The sequence below is a fragment of the Coffea arabica genome, chromosome 2e, assembly GCF_036785885.1.
Source record: "Coffea arabica cultivar ET-39 chromosome 2e, Coffea Arabica ET-39 HiFi, whole genome shotgun sequence".
NCBI classification, from domain to species: domain Eukaryota; kingdom Viridiplantae; phylum Streptophyta; class Magnoliopsida; order Gentianales; family Rubiaceae; genus Coffea; species Coffea arabica.
Genome location: NC_092313.1, coordinates 74,167,830 through 74,182,830, shown reverse-complemented (window position 1 = coordinate 74,182,830; position 15,001 = coordinate 74,167,830). Strand labels below are relative to the sequence as shown.

Here is a 15,001-nt window from a genome sequence, read left to right as displayed (position 1 = left end):
TGTTCCACCATTTTTCAATTTAATTATACTAAAAGGCAAACTTATGGAGAATGAAACTTGTGAAGCTCCATCCTCAAGCTTGGCCCATAATATCAGCTCCCAACAAAACAAGTTCCTGATAGCAGCCGGCGGTTTATCAAAGAGCTTCATATCAAATTCATTGATGATGCTTGGCTTAACCATGAAGTTTTGCTTGACTTAGCCATGAAGTCTCCACAATAGCCTTTGACAGACTTAACTAGTGGAGAAGTGTCTGTTCCATCACTTCCATGTGAGAAACTTGGTTCCACTTTTCACTACCGTCCTTTCATGCTTTTCCCTTTTCTATGCTCTCATAAAACGGAGGAGGAGATTTCACACTGGCAGAGGAATATCCGAAAGTAGTCCTTGTCAGCCAGTTTGCTTTATGTTTTTCGATGTTTCCATAGGAAAAAACCCTTTTCTTTCCTTTCCTTTCCTTTCCTTTTCTTTTTTTTCGTTTTTTGGTCATGCCTTTACTTAACAAAAATATGAAAAATAACAGCCATAGCCTCAATAAAATGTTTTTGGGGTTACCAGAATGTTCGGATTGCTATTTGTAAGAGTTTTTATAGAAAAATAAATATCTAAAAAATAATTAAATAAACATTCAAGTGGCAGGCAAGAATTGTGACTAAAAGTGTGAAATACTACAACTTATTGTATTTTTGAATAATTTCAAAAACCTCTCACGAAGTTTCTGATTATTTCACTGACCTCCCTTAAGATTTTAAAAATTATACCAATCTTGTAATTCATTATCTTATAACATCTAGATCCAATTAGTAACTAAAATATGATATTAGGAGAGAGAAGGTAATGTGATATCACTATTGCCCCTCATCTATTGCATTATTTAGTTAATTTAATACCAATCCATTGATTTGGGTAAAACTAGATCTCATCTTGAATTATATGAATGCAAATCCTACTTAGATTCATAAATCTCTTTTTTTTTTTTTTTTGAGTTTAGATTTCGAAAATCAGCCTCAAACCCCAATAAAAATAAGGAGGGTTTGAGTTACATCTGAATTTGCGTAAGACTCGATCCATTCACATGTCTATATGAAAATATGATGATCCTTTAAAGTCATCATTAAAAAATATTAGATGATCGCGGTAGAGGTGAAACACATTATTATGTCATGCGCAACTATAAACTAAATTAAACTGACTCAATCCAGAAGGCAAAACTATGTCAAATTGATAGCTATGCATGAATCGAGGAATGGTGATCATTAACTAATACTACTATTAGCCAAGATTTTGTGAAATAATTCAGCCAAACAGCAGCTATATAAGTTAATTAACAAGATCAAGTGCCCAATAGCCAAGAATATCTTTGCATGCATGCAGCTGATTTTCTAGGAAAATGACAGCAACCCTACCTAGTAATCCAAGTACAAATTGATGGAGTGAATAAAGAGAATAGAAAAGTCACACAAATTCTTTGATAAAGTTGATTATAGCTGCAGCCCTGCGGGTATCGATCATATCAATTCCATGGAATCCAACGTCATCAAATCGAGCTTCAACTAAGACTCCTTGCAATACCAACATTTGCACAAAATCTTGTTGTCTTTCAATTAAAGGGTCACCTCCAAAACCAATCACCAAACATCTTCCGAGAGATTTGATTTTCTCTTTATATGCACCATCAACAAATGGATTACAGTACCTATGGTCACGATCGGTCCCCTTCGGCAATGCAAGCTCCCAGAGAAGATCTATCACCGGCAAAGGAAAGTAGGGATCAGTCGCAAGCTTCAACTCAGATTTTGTTCTTTGCTTCCCACCGAAAAAGGGTTGGTTCATGATTAGGCCAGCAATGGCCACGGGCTCCAATTTCATATCCTGAACTCGCAATGCAGCATTAAAAGCAATGTTTGCTCCACAACTCACCCCGTACAGATAACATCTGGAGAAGTCACCAAATTCTTTCAGCCATCGATCTCCATTTTCATTGACAGCTTGATCTTTAACCCAGAGAATCGCATCAGTCGCATCTTCATATTGTGCTGGAAGCCTGCTCTCAGGAGCAAGACGGAATTCGACTGCCACGACAATGGCCGGGACCTCACTAGAGAGCAAGTTGCAGCTCTCATGGATCACGGTTTGTTCAACACTCATTTGAATCCATCCACCAGCATGAAAATATATGATGATTGGAAGTCTGGCAATTGATTTGTCATTGGAAGGCAATTTGGCCGGACGATAAATCCTGAGCCAAGTTTTCTTTTCTTCACTTAACACAACATCTTTGCTCGCTGCTGATTGCCCTACAAGTTGCGTGTTTTCACCTGTTGCTGGAGTTGTAGGAAGCCGAATATAACGAGTGAGAGAACCATCAGGGTTCAAGGCAACTTTAAGGTGTTCGTAGGGATCAAACTTGGACATGGTTAAATGTTAAAGATGACGAGTTTTAGTGATTAGGAGGAGTTAAGGATATTAAAAAAGATTCTTCAATTTGCGTTTGATGTTTTCACCTTTTAGATGGTAGTTGCAGGAAAGAGTTCACATTTTTTTTTGACCTTTTTTGGTCCCTGTGTCTTGAAATTTTTGAGACAAAATGTGGCTACCCTTGATTCCAGGGGCGGTGAAAGCTTGTAAGGCCATGTGTAAAATAGGATCTTGGCTTTAGCGAGCTGTTAATTTGAAAGGTTTTACTTTTTCTAAGCATCCAGATCAGAAGGCCCATCTCATTCGGTGTAGAAAGACTGCATGCATAGCTGGTTTGAAGACCAAGTAAAATTGGGAGAGGGTTGGATTAAGTGATAAAGTGGGAGGAATTATAAGTAGAAGATATTAATTTCAAAACTTTTTATTTATTAAATGAAAAACCAAGTAAATTTAACAAATTAGATTATTATTAAGGTGTCATCCTACAATTTTGGCATCACTATTAATTACTCGGGTAGAAGGCTCTTTGTTTGGATTACATTTTTCTGGACTTTTATAGAAAAAAAAATATTGTAATAATTTGATATATGTGAGATAAAAAGGTGATTGAAAAATCTGTCCACGGACAACGTAACAATTTTTCTTTAAAAAATTGCAATCCAAACACACCCTCGTTTTTCTCTTCCTAATTAGTTTTTCATATTCGCCTTTTGTTTCTCAATTTGTTGCTATTATGCCATTTGTCAACTTAATTAAACATTTAGATGGCATGTGGTGGAGCTAATACCAGTTTATTTTATATGGAAAGGAAGAGAGGAAAAGAAGGGGAAAAAAAAAGAGGGGAGAAAGGGTAGTGACGCCGACAAAGGTGCAAGCAACGATGGTGGTCTGAGGTGGGGAGGATGAAGAAGAAAAGAAAGAAGAAAAAGTTTTAGGTATTTTTGGGTATTTTGGAGTGTGTGTAAATTGTAATTTAAAATTTTTGAAATGTTTTTAGGAGTTAATGTAGACAAGAGGTTATTAAAAAAAAAAAAAAACTTGTCTAATGAAAAACAGGCTTAAAAAACACGCTTTTATCTTTTACGAGATGGATGCATTAATGCAACTGGAACGCATCATTTGATGCGAGTCAACATATATTGAGCGTGTTTCTTTTTGCTTTACCAACACTATATGCGCCTATTTATCCGCAATCTTCTGGAAATTTCAACAATATTGTAAATACCATTTCAACAATAGATTTACTAATTACTACTACATGGTTGACCAAGATGAGGAGGTGGTGTCGAGATGAACCATGTTATAACAACCTTAGACTACGGCACCAATTAATCAAGAACCATATGATTAGAATAGAAACAATGGAAAATCTTTTAATTTAACTTCAATGACAACTATAAATTCTTTTGCTGATATGTATTTGTCAAAGTACTCGCACCTCTGTAACTTCTAGGTGATCTTTTCACCACTACTTACTGATTAAGAATCCCAAAGACATTAGGAGTTTGTTTGGACAAAGGAAATTTAGAAAAAAAAATTTTGCCTCACAAATCCCAATCACCTTTTTATCTTCCCAACCACCTTTTTATCTCACATACATCACATCACAAAAGTGCTACAGTAAATATCTCAAATAAATCATCCAAATAAACTCTTATCCAAACAAAAGTGTGTTTGGACAGGAGATTATTTGCCCAAATATATTTGCTTACAACACCATTACAATTTTCAATACATCTTTTTATCTTCCCAATTATCTTTTTATCTCACATACATCACATTACAAAAAGTGTTACAGTAAAAATATCTCCAAATAATTTACAATCCACTAGTAAGCGTTTGCCACAATAGGAACCCTCTTATTTTAGCACCCATTTCAATTTGAAAGATCCTTACATGATTCAAGAAGCCAAGCCAAGAAATTTTACGTTGATTCGAAACAACTATTGGGACATAAGTGCGTTTGGATTGCAATTTTTTAAAGAAAAATTGTTACGTGTTTTCTTTGAATATATTTTTTAATCATTTTTTTATCTTACATATATATTAAATTGAATACATTTTTTAATCATTTTTTTATCTTACATATATATTAAATCGTAACAATAATTTTCCTAAAAAAATCGAGAAAAATGCCAACAAGAAGTGATGATGAAATGCCAACAAGAAGGTCTCCTCTTATTCATTTGTTTTCTTGTTGATCTAGGCATGCAGAGCATGCTTGCGTTTTGACTTGAACAACGACACGATGTACAGCTCACGAGTAACTTGTAAGTCAAGCACCGGACCTGACTACAAGTAATTGTGCAGTAGTATTAATTACTGCATCAGAGAAATCAGAAAAGTTCAAGAAATTCATAATTTAGCACAAGTTGGTACAGGCAGGATAATTAACTCAATACGTAAATCATTACTGGCTGATGATAAAATTAAACACACATTAGAGAAGTAAAAAAACATACTCCCATTGAGGAGGGTGTTAAAATCAAAACATACTTGACCAACCAGCTGAAAAAACAAGCAGAATATTTAATGCTGCCACCATTAATAATAGCACCAGTAGTATATGTATTGGCTCGCTCAACGGCCATAATAACTCCCATTGATTACATGGCTGACTTTTCTGGATTCAAATTCTCAGCTGCAGAAGACGAAAAAGTCACGAAATTCTGGACGTCGTCGTACAGAATTTGAGCCATTTTTGGATCAAAAACTTCCACTGCATGATACCCGTCTTCACTGAACGCTGCCACCACCTCCACTCCACCGCCCTCCAACACCTTCACCAGCTCTTTCTGCCTATCCACAAACGGATCTCCTCCGTAACCTCTAACCAAACACCTCGGCAACCGTCCGATCTTATCCTTCTGGGACGCGACGGAAGCCGCTATGTTACAATATTCATGATCACGAGTAGCATCTTCGGGTAATGACAAATACCATAGCAAATCAGTTGCATGGAGAGGGGCAATCTTGTCATGTTTCTGCCTAAGTTCCGACTCCGACCGCTGGACACCGCCGAAGAACGGCTCGTTCATTATCAGCCCTGAGATCTGCACCGGTGCGAGATCAACGTCCAGCGCACGTAACGCTGCATGGTAGACCATGTTGCCGCCAGCGCTGCTGCCCATCAAGAAAAGCTTGGAAAAATCGGCATATTCTTGCATCCACGGATCACACCCGTTTTCCGTTCCTCCTGAGGCCTGATCTTTGACCCACATGATTGCGTCCATGGCATCATCGTAGGCTGCCGGAAGGCGGTGTTCGGGGGCGCGGCGGTATTCTACCGAAGCTACCAATGCCGGCACATGAGCAGCCATTGTGCTGCATGATCCATGGAAGATTGGATCAGTTGCACTGAGGAGAACAAATCCGCCACCGTGGAAGTAGATGATGATGGCAAGCGTAGTGTTGGGAGGAGGGTTTACGGGTCGAAAAAGGCGAATGAAAGTGTTGGTTTTTGGGTTGAGAGGGATGTCTTTGGAGAGGGAGAGTGGTGGAGCAGCGAGGTCCTGATGATTAGGGGGTATTTCTGGGGTTGGGGGTAAAGTTGGGAGCTGGTTTAGCCTGGTGAAAGAGCCATCTGGATTTGGGAGGAGATTGAGGAACTTGTAGGCATCTTCTCTTGACAGCTCCGGAGTGGTGGCTTGTTGTTCAGACATGTTTAGCTACAGGGGGAGGAGGGTGGTGGTGGAGAGAGGGAAGACGGAGGAGTAAAAAAAGCCTCAGAGTCAGAGGAATACGGGGGACTGAAAGTGACTGGGGCAGTTGAGTTGGAACTTGGAAGTCGAAGCCTGGAAGGGAATAAATAGTTGAGACTTGAAAGAGCAACGTGTAATTATTAGTAGAAGTATTCATTAAGTTGCTGTTGGCTTAGTTGGGGCACCAATTAATACACCGCATAGAATTGAATACTACGGAAAATGCATGCTCGGTCCGTCATGTCAACCGCATCTGAAAAATCCCATTTTAGGGCAAAATGATCATTTTAATTTTTATATTTTTTATTCAAAAAATAAAAAAAAATAATATACTTTTGTTATATCATATTTTAATTGAATTACACATCTTTTTTCTTACTAACGGTTTTAGCTTGTTATAAATTAAAAAAAATAATAAGAAGGACAAGAAAAAACAAGCTAATTACTTAGAATATTGCCAAAAAAAAATCGGACATTTACGACTCTGACAATGATATGGTATTAAACTATTGCTGCCCGGCAACAAAAGCAAAAATTTTTTTTTTAAAAAAAAAGACACAGGCCGGCAGCCAATCAAAAATTTTTTTTTTTTAAAAAAATGCAGCAGCTGCAAAAAGTCAAAAAAAAAAAAGAAAAAAGAAAAGTAGCGTCTGCCGGGCTGCTGCTTTTTTTGAAGGAATGTACACTAAGAAACACATTTGGTCTGCATTTGTTATAAGAGAATATCGAGAGTATAAATGGAATTTAAATAATTATATAAATTTTAGATGGCGGAATAACTGATCCTTCCCTACCATTCAGCTTTTCTCTAGTAAGTAAATTAACTAGCACGAATTAAATGACAATAACCTTATGATCCTCGTCCTAATAACAGTCTGATGCTTTTGTTGCTGAGAATTATAATTTATATGGTACTGATTTAATTAGATTGGGACCTTTTTTTTTTTTTTTAATTTTGTAGGAAACTTCATAGGTTGTACTCAACTAGAGGAGGAGATGGTCTAGGAAGCTTGGGACCTGTATTTAACTTTAGAACTTGCAACTTCGGGCAGCTCCTTAAATATGATTTGGCAGGTAATCAATTAACTTGTGCGGCCGTGTCAGGCGTTTGACAAACTTCTCCTAGGCACCAGGGTGCCTAATTAAACATTGTACGCACGCAGTTAATATTGGATTATGTGTTTGAAACTTATTTGTGTGATGAAAAACTGACAAAGCAACTTCATTATGATAATATATGTCAATTATCTATTGGGACAGCTTTTCGGTTGAAACTATGTGGTTAGTTGGGTTGAAGTACTTAATTTGATGAAGTTCAAAGTCTGGTGCCTTCTAAGATTTTTACATACAGCACAGTTCTAGAAAAACACTGGACTCTCATATAGGATCTTAGGCTATCTCGATCTTTTCCTACGACATTTCCTTTCTTTACATGTCCTCACAATCAGAAAATAGAACTAATGAAGTTTTGCTTCTTTATTTTGTGGGTTAAATGCTTTCTAATTAGTACAACAGCAATTAGAACACTAAATTTCATTTGGACAAATGAATAGATCGGAAAAGTTATGTGCCATGGGTATATATTGGCATACTCGATGAAAAAGAATATGGCACAAATTGCACTCTAGTTGCTGTACGTACCAAGCGCCGGTGAAAAACTTTCCCGTTTGGATTGTATTTTCCATCATTTTCCGTGGAAAAAATACTGTAATGATTTGATGTACGTGAGGGAAAAAAGTAATAGGAAAATGTGATCACGGAAAACGACGTAATTTTCTGACAGAAAATGACAATCCAAACAGGGTGGCCGGCATCTATAATAATAACTGAGCCATTATCAGCATAACGGTCGCTGAGAGGAAAATTAACGAAAACGTGCATGGTTAATGAGCTACAATCCCAAGTAAAGACATCAAGCAATGAAAACCATCGATTTAGCATCTATTTGGTAGTATATCGTACGATGGGGGGAAGAAAAACCGAACGAAAAAGATGCTAGAAAATCTCACATGTTGAAATGCCGCATTCAGGAATTTGGGAGTCAAGAAAATAGGAGGCTCCCAATGAAGCCATGAACAGGGAAGTAGCTTTACGATGAGCTTCTCGTTCCAATTTCCTTGTGCTTGTTCAAGCGTCTGCCAGGCTTTTTTTTTTTTTTGACTTTTTGCAGCTGCTGCAGGGCTGTGTCAGCCAGTGCTATTTTTTAAAACACCATTCTCAGAGCGGTAAATATCCGATTTTTTTTTTGACAATATCCTAAGTAATTAGCCGTAAAAACAATTGCACGTGAGAACCAGCCCTGGGGATGGTTTTAAAACGCTTTTTTGGGTAGGTATTCCGTAAACTTGTATGGTTGCGGCAAGAGAACTTACAATCCAAACACACTCAATTTTATTGCTTGAATAGAACATTTCTCTTTCAGCTTATCGGCTACGTACGTGTCTGAAATCTTGCCCTTCATTACCCAAAGTTTTACGATAGTGCTTCGTTCGTATTACCAGGTAATTGAGTCCCATTTAATAATTTAATTCAGCACTTCAATTTTTTTTAGGACTTAAATTCAGTATTTAAATTTAATGAGTTCAAACCTTAATATGTTTAGCTCTATTTATTTAGACAAAACTTATTCTAAACAATAGAAGATTCTAATGAAGTATACGAGAGATGAGTTATACGACGGAGGATGCCGACTTATTCCTCCCATATTGGAGGAGAAGAGAATAGCACAACCAAGTGGAAACCATTCCACCAACCTGCCTTTAACCACGTCTGTAAAACCATTGATTCATAGAAATATTTCAGGTATTCCAAACATGGACCAACAATAGGTATACTCGCAAAAACTAGCAATGCATAATATTCACATAAAGATCAGCATAAGCTGCTGTGGAGATTTGACTTGAACGAGACTCCGACGCACCAGGAGACTGCAATCTTCAAGAAGCATCAAGCATGCATGTATGTATGACCGAGTAGAGTTCTCTTGCCGCAACCATACAAGTTAATCGTAATAGTTTTGGCTTATCAGAAACTACCAGTTTAATCTTCAACAGGAAAAGAAATCCATGTATATATAGCAGCTTAATCTTCAACAGGAAAAGACCTATAAGGCAGTGCCCGTAGCATTATTAAGCTTAGAAGTTGCAGAGGGAATATGTAAAATGCTTGTTATCAGTGTAAAAGGTTAACGTGCCGAGTAATCATGTGTAATTGATAGCATTAAGCTAGAGTCGGAGGCCAAAAATCTCGAGGGGACAGAAAAGAAACAGGTGAATCCAGCACACACCACCATCCATCAATGCTATAGATCAAAATCTACTCATACAGGATTTGAGGTAGAGATGCGAAGCTTTATTGCGAATCTACTCGTATCGCAAGTTTGTTTGGATTACACTTATTTACACTTTATTTACACACACTGACTTGCTTGTATCATCAACACATTTCCAATCACCTTTTTATCTCACATACATCACATCAAAAAAGTGCTCCAGTATTTTCTTCACAAAATTATCTCAAATAATCTACTATCCAAACAAACACTACAGTGGACATGTAATGTTTAACCATATTTGTTTAATTAATACGTGCATCACTGTTTACTAAGGTTTCCTACTCTACACAGCAGGCAGTTGAAAACCATGGGCCAAGAAAGTAGGTTAATGGTGGAAAAGAAACGAAACGCCAGCCAGAAAAACCAGCAAGCCTAAGAACTTCAAAAATTTCAGATAATTCTTCTTTTTCTAATTGGACACCAAATGTAAATGGAACCTCTGTTACGAAAGAGTATGATTACAGCTAGCAAATCTGCACCATTAAAGATGTTGACAATTGCATACACTGCATAGATGCAATACTGACTCTGGAGGCAGGAATGCTTTATAATATCCAGTGATGTACTACTGTATAATGCACTTCAAGAACTGGGACCAAGAATAAAATCTCACTCCTGAAATCAATGCCAACTTTAGAAAAGGCTCACCTTACTTGCTGTGGCTAGGAAGCAGACAACCAAAAGGTAAAATATTTCCTGGGACCCGATAGAGCAAATCCTAGAGATATATAAAGAGTGGAGTAATGAGAGTTTGGGGAGAATAAATTCTCCGTTTCAAGTTTGTCACCACTCAAGAAAAGTTTGAGCAAATATCAGGATTGATCGTTCACCTTTATGCTTGGGATTCCTCAACAACACCACCAGCCACCAGGCACCAGCAACTTGTGGGAGCCAAATTAGAATGGCATTTTGTGAGTCTTATCATCACTTCTAAAAGGACAAGTCAAAAGTAAGGTTGGAAACCAATCTAAGTATGCTGAAAATAATGAAGTAAAGAGAAAGCGGATCACGAAACATGTAACTCTACTTTTTGCTTTTTCACCAGAATTTCTGCCAAAAAAATAATTGGGACATAAAAATGGCCTATAGTACATCTTACTGTCAGTGAAATTAATAAAGAGCAGAGCACTCCATGACGATGAAACTCCCGGTTACCGGGCCTTTTTCCTGGACTTAAATGGGAAATTGGATGGCGGTGAGGGAGAAAATTCAAACGGCAAATGGGGAGGTTCGGATTCACCTGAAAGCATCCCCACAATCTCTTTCATGGTAGGGCGCTTATTAGGCGTTCGTTGCAGACAAAGCAGTGCAACAGTGATGCAGAGTAAAGCCTGTTCCCTGTCTAGTGACTGAATATTGGTATCAAGAAGATCCAGGAGCCTCCCAATGTGGGCAAGCTGCCGCGCCCATGAAATCAGATTAGCCCTCTCAAATTCTGACATTGGCGAGGCCGTGACTTGGAGAGGCCTCCGGCCAGAGACTAGAACCAAAATCAGAACACCGAAGCTGTAGATGTCACATTTCTCAGAAAGCTGCCCTCCACCACCATATTCAGGGGCAATGTAACAAACAGTTCCTCTCATACTTGGAGTACTGCTGATACCTCCGCTCTTGGGGATATCTCCGCTAGCCCAATCTTGACTATTTCTTCTACCTATTCGAAACTCGCCGCTGAACCCATCAAGCCACCAGTCAATACTGGTTCTACTACCCCTGCTCTTCCTCTTCTTCCTTTCAGGCACCACAGCCTCATTCCTCTCCCACCACATTTCTCCCCCATTATCTGATTTAGTGTCCCTGTTCTTCTTCTTTTTAGTCAATTCTTCACAAAACTCCTCCTTCCACCATTCCCTCGGTTTCCTATTCTTCCTCTCCTTCCTCATTTTCTCCTCGTCTAGAGATGCCCACCACTCCAATTTCTTTGTTTGCTTCTTTTGCTCCACTTTAGGGCAGCCCTCCTGCGCCGTGCTTGGAGTTGCAATCCAGTCCTTCTTAGGTCTCTCTTTCTTGATCTCGCTCCCAAGCCACTCCATCACATAGTCTTTAATCCTACCGGACTCCGACCCCCCATTCACATTGTCCTGTTTCCACCACCAATCCCTCCCTGACTCGCTCTTCCTCCTTCCGATCGCTCTTCTACTGCCACTATCAACACTAACACTGTCGAAAAATCCCTCGGATATGCTAGTCTTTTTATCGAGGCCCTCAGAAGGTGAAGCCTCCACTGTCCCAGCTTCCGGCGACACTGGCCCCATTTCACCATCCAAAATCCTAACACAACGACTCTCTGGAGACTGATCCACATTTATTGCCACCTCCTCTGTCATCACACTCTCATTTTCTTCTATTATGGACCCATGATCCTCTCCATTCTCAATTCCTCCTCCTCCTCCTCCTTGCCCCTTCTCAGTTTTTTCGTCGTCTTCGATGAAGGTCTCCACAGCTCCATTCTCATCCTTACTTAAAACCTGTGCTAATCCAAAATCAGCTATCTTCGCGTCAAAGTTGGAATCCAACAAAATATTCGAAGGCTTAATATCTCCATGAACGATTGGCGGATCACATGAACTATGGAGATACTCAATGCCCTTCGCTACGGCTAATATAACACTAAACCTCTTCCTCCACAGCATCAATTCGGGACATTTACGATCTAACAAGGCATCCTGTAAGTTTCCATTTTGCATGTACTCATAAACTAGTACTAATCGTCTCCTCCTCTGATGACGAACGGAGCAATGGTGTCTGCTGTGATGGTCATCGGATGAGAAGCCGAGGATGGACACCAAATGAGAGCAGCACGTGGTGTCTATCTTCGAGGCGAGGGAGAGTTCATTGTGGAACTCTCGCTCGCCCTGGAGGGAGCCTGAAGCATCCATTAGCTTCACGGCTACCTCCTGGCCGGAGGGCAAGATTCCCTTGTAAACAGACCCAAACCCACCTTGTCCTAGGCGGTTGTGGGCCGAGAAAGAGGCAGTAGCGCGGCGAAGGACGGAATAAGAGAAGCGGTGAGGCTGCAGCGGCTTCAGATCCACAGGTGCAGTACGTTGATTTGAGAGCTTTCTGTAAATAATGGCGAAAAGAAGAAGGAACACTAGAGCTATTGCAGCTGCCAGGATGGGAGGGAGAAGGGGGGACGGGTGGCCGAGGTGAAAATGGCGGTGGGTTAGCGGTGGCGGTGGAGTGATGGAGACTGGGAAGTCCGGGAATGGTGCCTCGGGTGGCTCTAAGGGTGGCATTATTGTGAATATGAGGGGCAACCAAGTGGATGCTTTGAATACGTTAATAAGGATGCATTTTGCAGAGAGGGAGATAGAGCTGTTTCAGTTCAGCAGATGAGATGAGAAAAGGGTGGTGAGAGAGCAGTGCGTGTACTGCGTGTAAAGTGTTGTCGCTGTTAGCAGCAGTGTAAGTGCAGTGAGTTGTAGGAAGTGAAAATGCATTACTCCTATGTTGTTATCGTTTCCTTTCGTCCTTGTTCTGTTCCTAACACCTCTCCTAATCCGTTACTGAGGACTGAGGAGGAAACTCAAGTACTAGTAATAGAAGTCAAAAGGCTTTTGTCACGGGCCTGTGAACTTTTTTTTTTTCTTTTTTTTTTGGTGTGTGACTTCATATATTTCTCTCACGTGTGATGTGTGTGTTCTGTGTGAAAGACAGACGGTGAGTCATGGGTTACGACAAGAGGACTCAGGAGGGAGCGGCCTCTTGTGGGACAAGGTAATACTTTATAAACATTTGTAACCGTATATTTTATAACTACAAGCATGCCTTTGATAAAATTAAAATTTGAATTCATTAAATTATTAAGTATTAAATTTAATACATTTGAGTGCATTTCACATTCAGTGGTAAGTAAATAACTTATCACTTAATTTTGGGAGTAAGTTTTACCTAGAAAATTCAGTGCCGCTTAATTAATTCAGATGTTTAATTTTTTGTTATCCAACAGTATGAATATGTTAAGATCTGAATCCGTTAAATTTAAGTGCTGAATTGAGTTATGAAACAGGATCTAAGTAAATTATTTGTAAAACTTCGTAACAAGACGCATTACGCATGGGACTCATATGAAGTTATCAACAATGATAGAATTATTACACTCATGTTATAATAAGTACGTACAAACAATTAAGATGTAGTTACAATTTATTTAAGAAGTGTTATGAAACGACGGTCGTCACTGACAACCATCCATGTCCTGCACGTAGATATTTCACTTTTTTTTTTTTAATGAAATTTTGATTTGAGAAAATTTCTTTACATTTCGTCAGATGAATTTTTTTGTTTTTCACTTTTAAGATAATAAATTTATGTTCCTTACAAAATCACGTTAGTAAAATTTGATTCCAACTTAGTTTTCAACCCACTTTTTACCCTGAATCTATCCCGCAACCTTACATGATCCATATTTATTTTTGTTCCTAAAAAATAGAATTTAACCTGAATCATATTTATTTTTCTCTAAGAAAAAGTGAGATTTGACCGAATTTATATTCATTTTTTGTCACTGAAAAGATGAGATTTGACATTTTTATACATAAAAAAAATGACAGCACGTGGATCACGTGATAATTTCAGATAAAAAAGTGGTCGAAAACTTAGATTGATATCAAAATTTATCAACTTGAATTTGTAAATGATTTATATTTTGAAAATGAACGATGAACAAATTTATTTAACTAAACGTGGAGGATGTGTTTGAAAAATTTTCAGTTTCTAATTTTTATGGGAAATGGGGCTGATAGAGCTGTGCCGGGACCAGGCGTAGGGCAGATTTTTATTAGTTTAATCCTTAATGTGAGACAACGAATGACATAATTTATTGAATCTCAATCAGTTGACAAAATACAAAGAGAGATCAGCTGAATTAAATATAAATATATGTGCATTAAGAAGATCAAATTAAAAATTTTTTGACTTCTTTTTTCGTTCAAAGTATAGAGAAGATTTTTTGACTAGCGAACGAATATATTAATTAATGACATAATACAATACTTGCGGAGTCCCCAAGTAAGTGAAGCGATGCAAGAGGAAGACTAGTGCAACTGTGCAACCAATGAATCAATGGTTTTCATTATACATTAGTGTTGCCTTTTGGTCCTTGCTTGCATGTGGATGTGGATGTGGTGGTCCTTAGCTTTTAGGCTTTTCGGTTTAGATAGATAACAAATTTAATATCTAAGAGTCTTATTATCAGCAAAAGACCAAAAAGTTAGGGAGCCGTTGCGGGCTTTGATGCTTGGGATGATCATCTTTTTGTTAATGGATGATTTATTTCTTTTGTTCACCAAACTAGAAACGGTCTTTTGTGGGCTCCCTCCATTAGGTTTAATTCAGAAGGAAGATTGTTAATGCTGGCCCAGAGAAAGAAAAATAAATTATCTCAGAAGAACACGAGAAATGATAGAGATGGAAAAATATAAAAATGGGAAAAAAAAACACTAGAAAGAGTAAGAAAAGTAAAGCGATATAATATACACAGCAATTTTTTTTTTTTTTTAATATATACACACAGTAAGTGATAGTAAGAAAATTTTTTAAAAAT

The 15,001-nt window shown here is 38.3% G+C and overlaps 3 protein-coding genes across 7 annotated transcripts; all 3 read right to left on the bottom strand.

Moving 5' to 3' along the window:
- Positions 1 to 1,295: 1,295 nt before the first annotated feature.
- LOC113733079 (probable carboxylesterase 9) lies at positions 1,296 to 2,520 on the bottom strand. Its single transcript, XM_027259223.2, has one exon. It carries the CDS (start codon positions 2,413 to 2,415, stop codon positions 1,456 to 1,458), a length of 960 nt encoding a protein of 319 aa, XP_027115024.1. The 5' UTR covers positions 2,416 to 2,520; the 3' UTR covers positions 1,296 to 1,455.
- Positions 2,521 to 4,754: 2,234 nt separating this feature from the next.
- LOC113733078 (probable carboxylesterase 8) lies at positions 4,755 to 6,229 on the bottom strand. The gene has a single exon (XM_027259222.2). It carries the CDS (start codon positions 6,078 to 6,080, stop codon positions 5,025 to 5,027), a length of 1,056 nt encoding a protein of 351 aa, XP_027115023.1. The 5' UTR covers positions 6,081 to 6,229; the 3' UTR covers positions 4,755 to 5,024.
- Positions 6,230 to 8,873: 2,644 nt separating this feature from the next.
- On the bottom strand, positions 8,874 to 13,024 carry LOC113733077 (receptor-like serine/threonine-protein kinase At2g45590). 5 transcript variants are annotated; one of them, XM_072081075.1, is made up of 4 exons: positions 10,694 to 13,024; positions 10,284 to 10,383; positions 10,102 to 10,171; positions 8,874 to 9,222 (listed from the first exon to the last, which is right to left on the bottom strand). In XM_072081075.1, exons 1-2 carry the CDS (start codon positions 12,690 to 12,692, stop codon positions 10,286 to 10,288), a joined length of 2,097 nt encoding a protein of 698 aa, XP_071937176.1. In that variant the 5' UTR covers positions 12,693 to 13,024; the 3' UTR covers positions 8,874 to 9,222; positions 10,102 to 10,171; positions 10,284 to 10,285. The 5 variants fall into 5 exon arrangements, with proteins under 5 accessions (XP_071937176.1, XP_071937175.1, XP_071937177.1 ...); XM_072081074.1 differs by lacking the exon at positions 8,874 to 9,222 and having other exon boundaries at positions 9,842 to 10,171; XM_072081076.1 differs by lacking the exon at positions 8,874 to 9,222 and having other exon boundaries at positions 9,842 to 10,171; positions 10,284 to 10,380.
- Between the last annotated feature and the right edge of the window lie 1,977 nt (positions 13,025 to 15,001).

Coding starts and splice junctions, on each gene's coding strand:
- LOC113733077 (XM_072081075.1), bottom strand. CDS start 12,692: ATGCCACCCTTAGAGCCACCCGAGGCACCATTCCCGGACTTCCCAGTC. Junction 10,384..10,693: donor GATTGTGGGGATGCTTTCAG/GTGAATCCGAAC, acceptor TTGTCCTTTTAG/AAGTGATGATAAGACTCACA.
- LOC113733079 (XM_027259223.2), bottom strand. CDS start 2,415: ATGTCCAAGTTTGATCCCTACGAACACCTTAAAGTTGCCTTGAACCCT.
- LOC113733078 (XM_027259222.2), bottom strand. CDS start 6,080: ATGTCTGAACAACAAGCCACCACTCCGGAGCTGTCAAGAGAAGATGCC.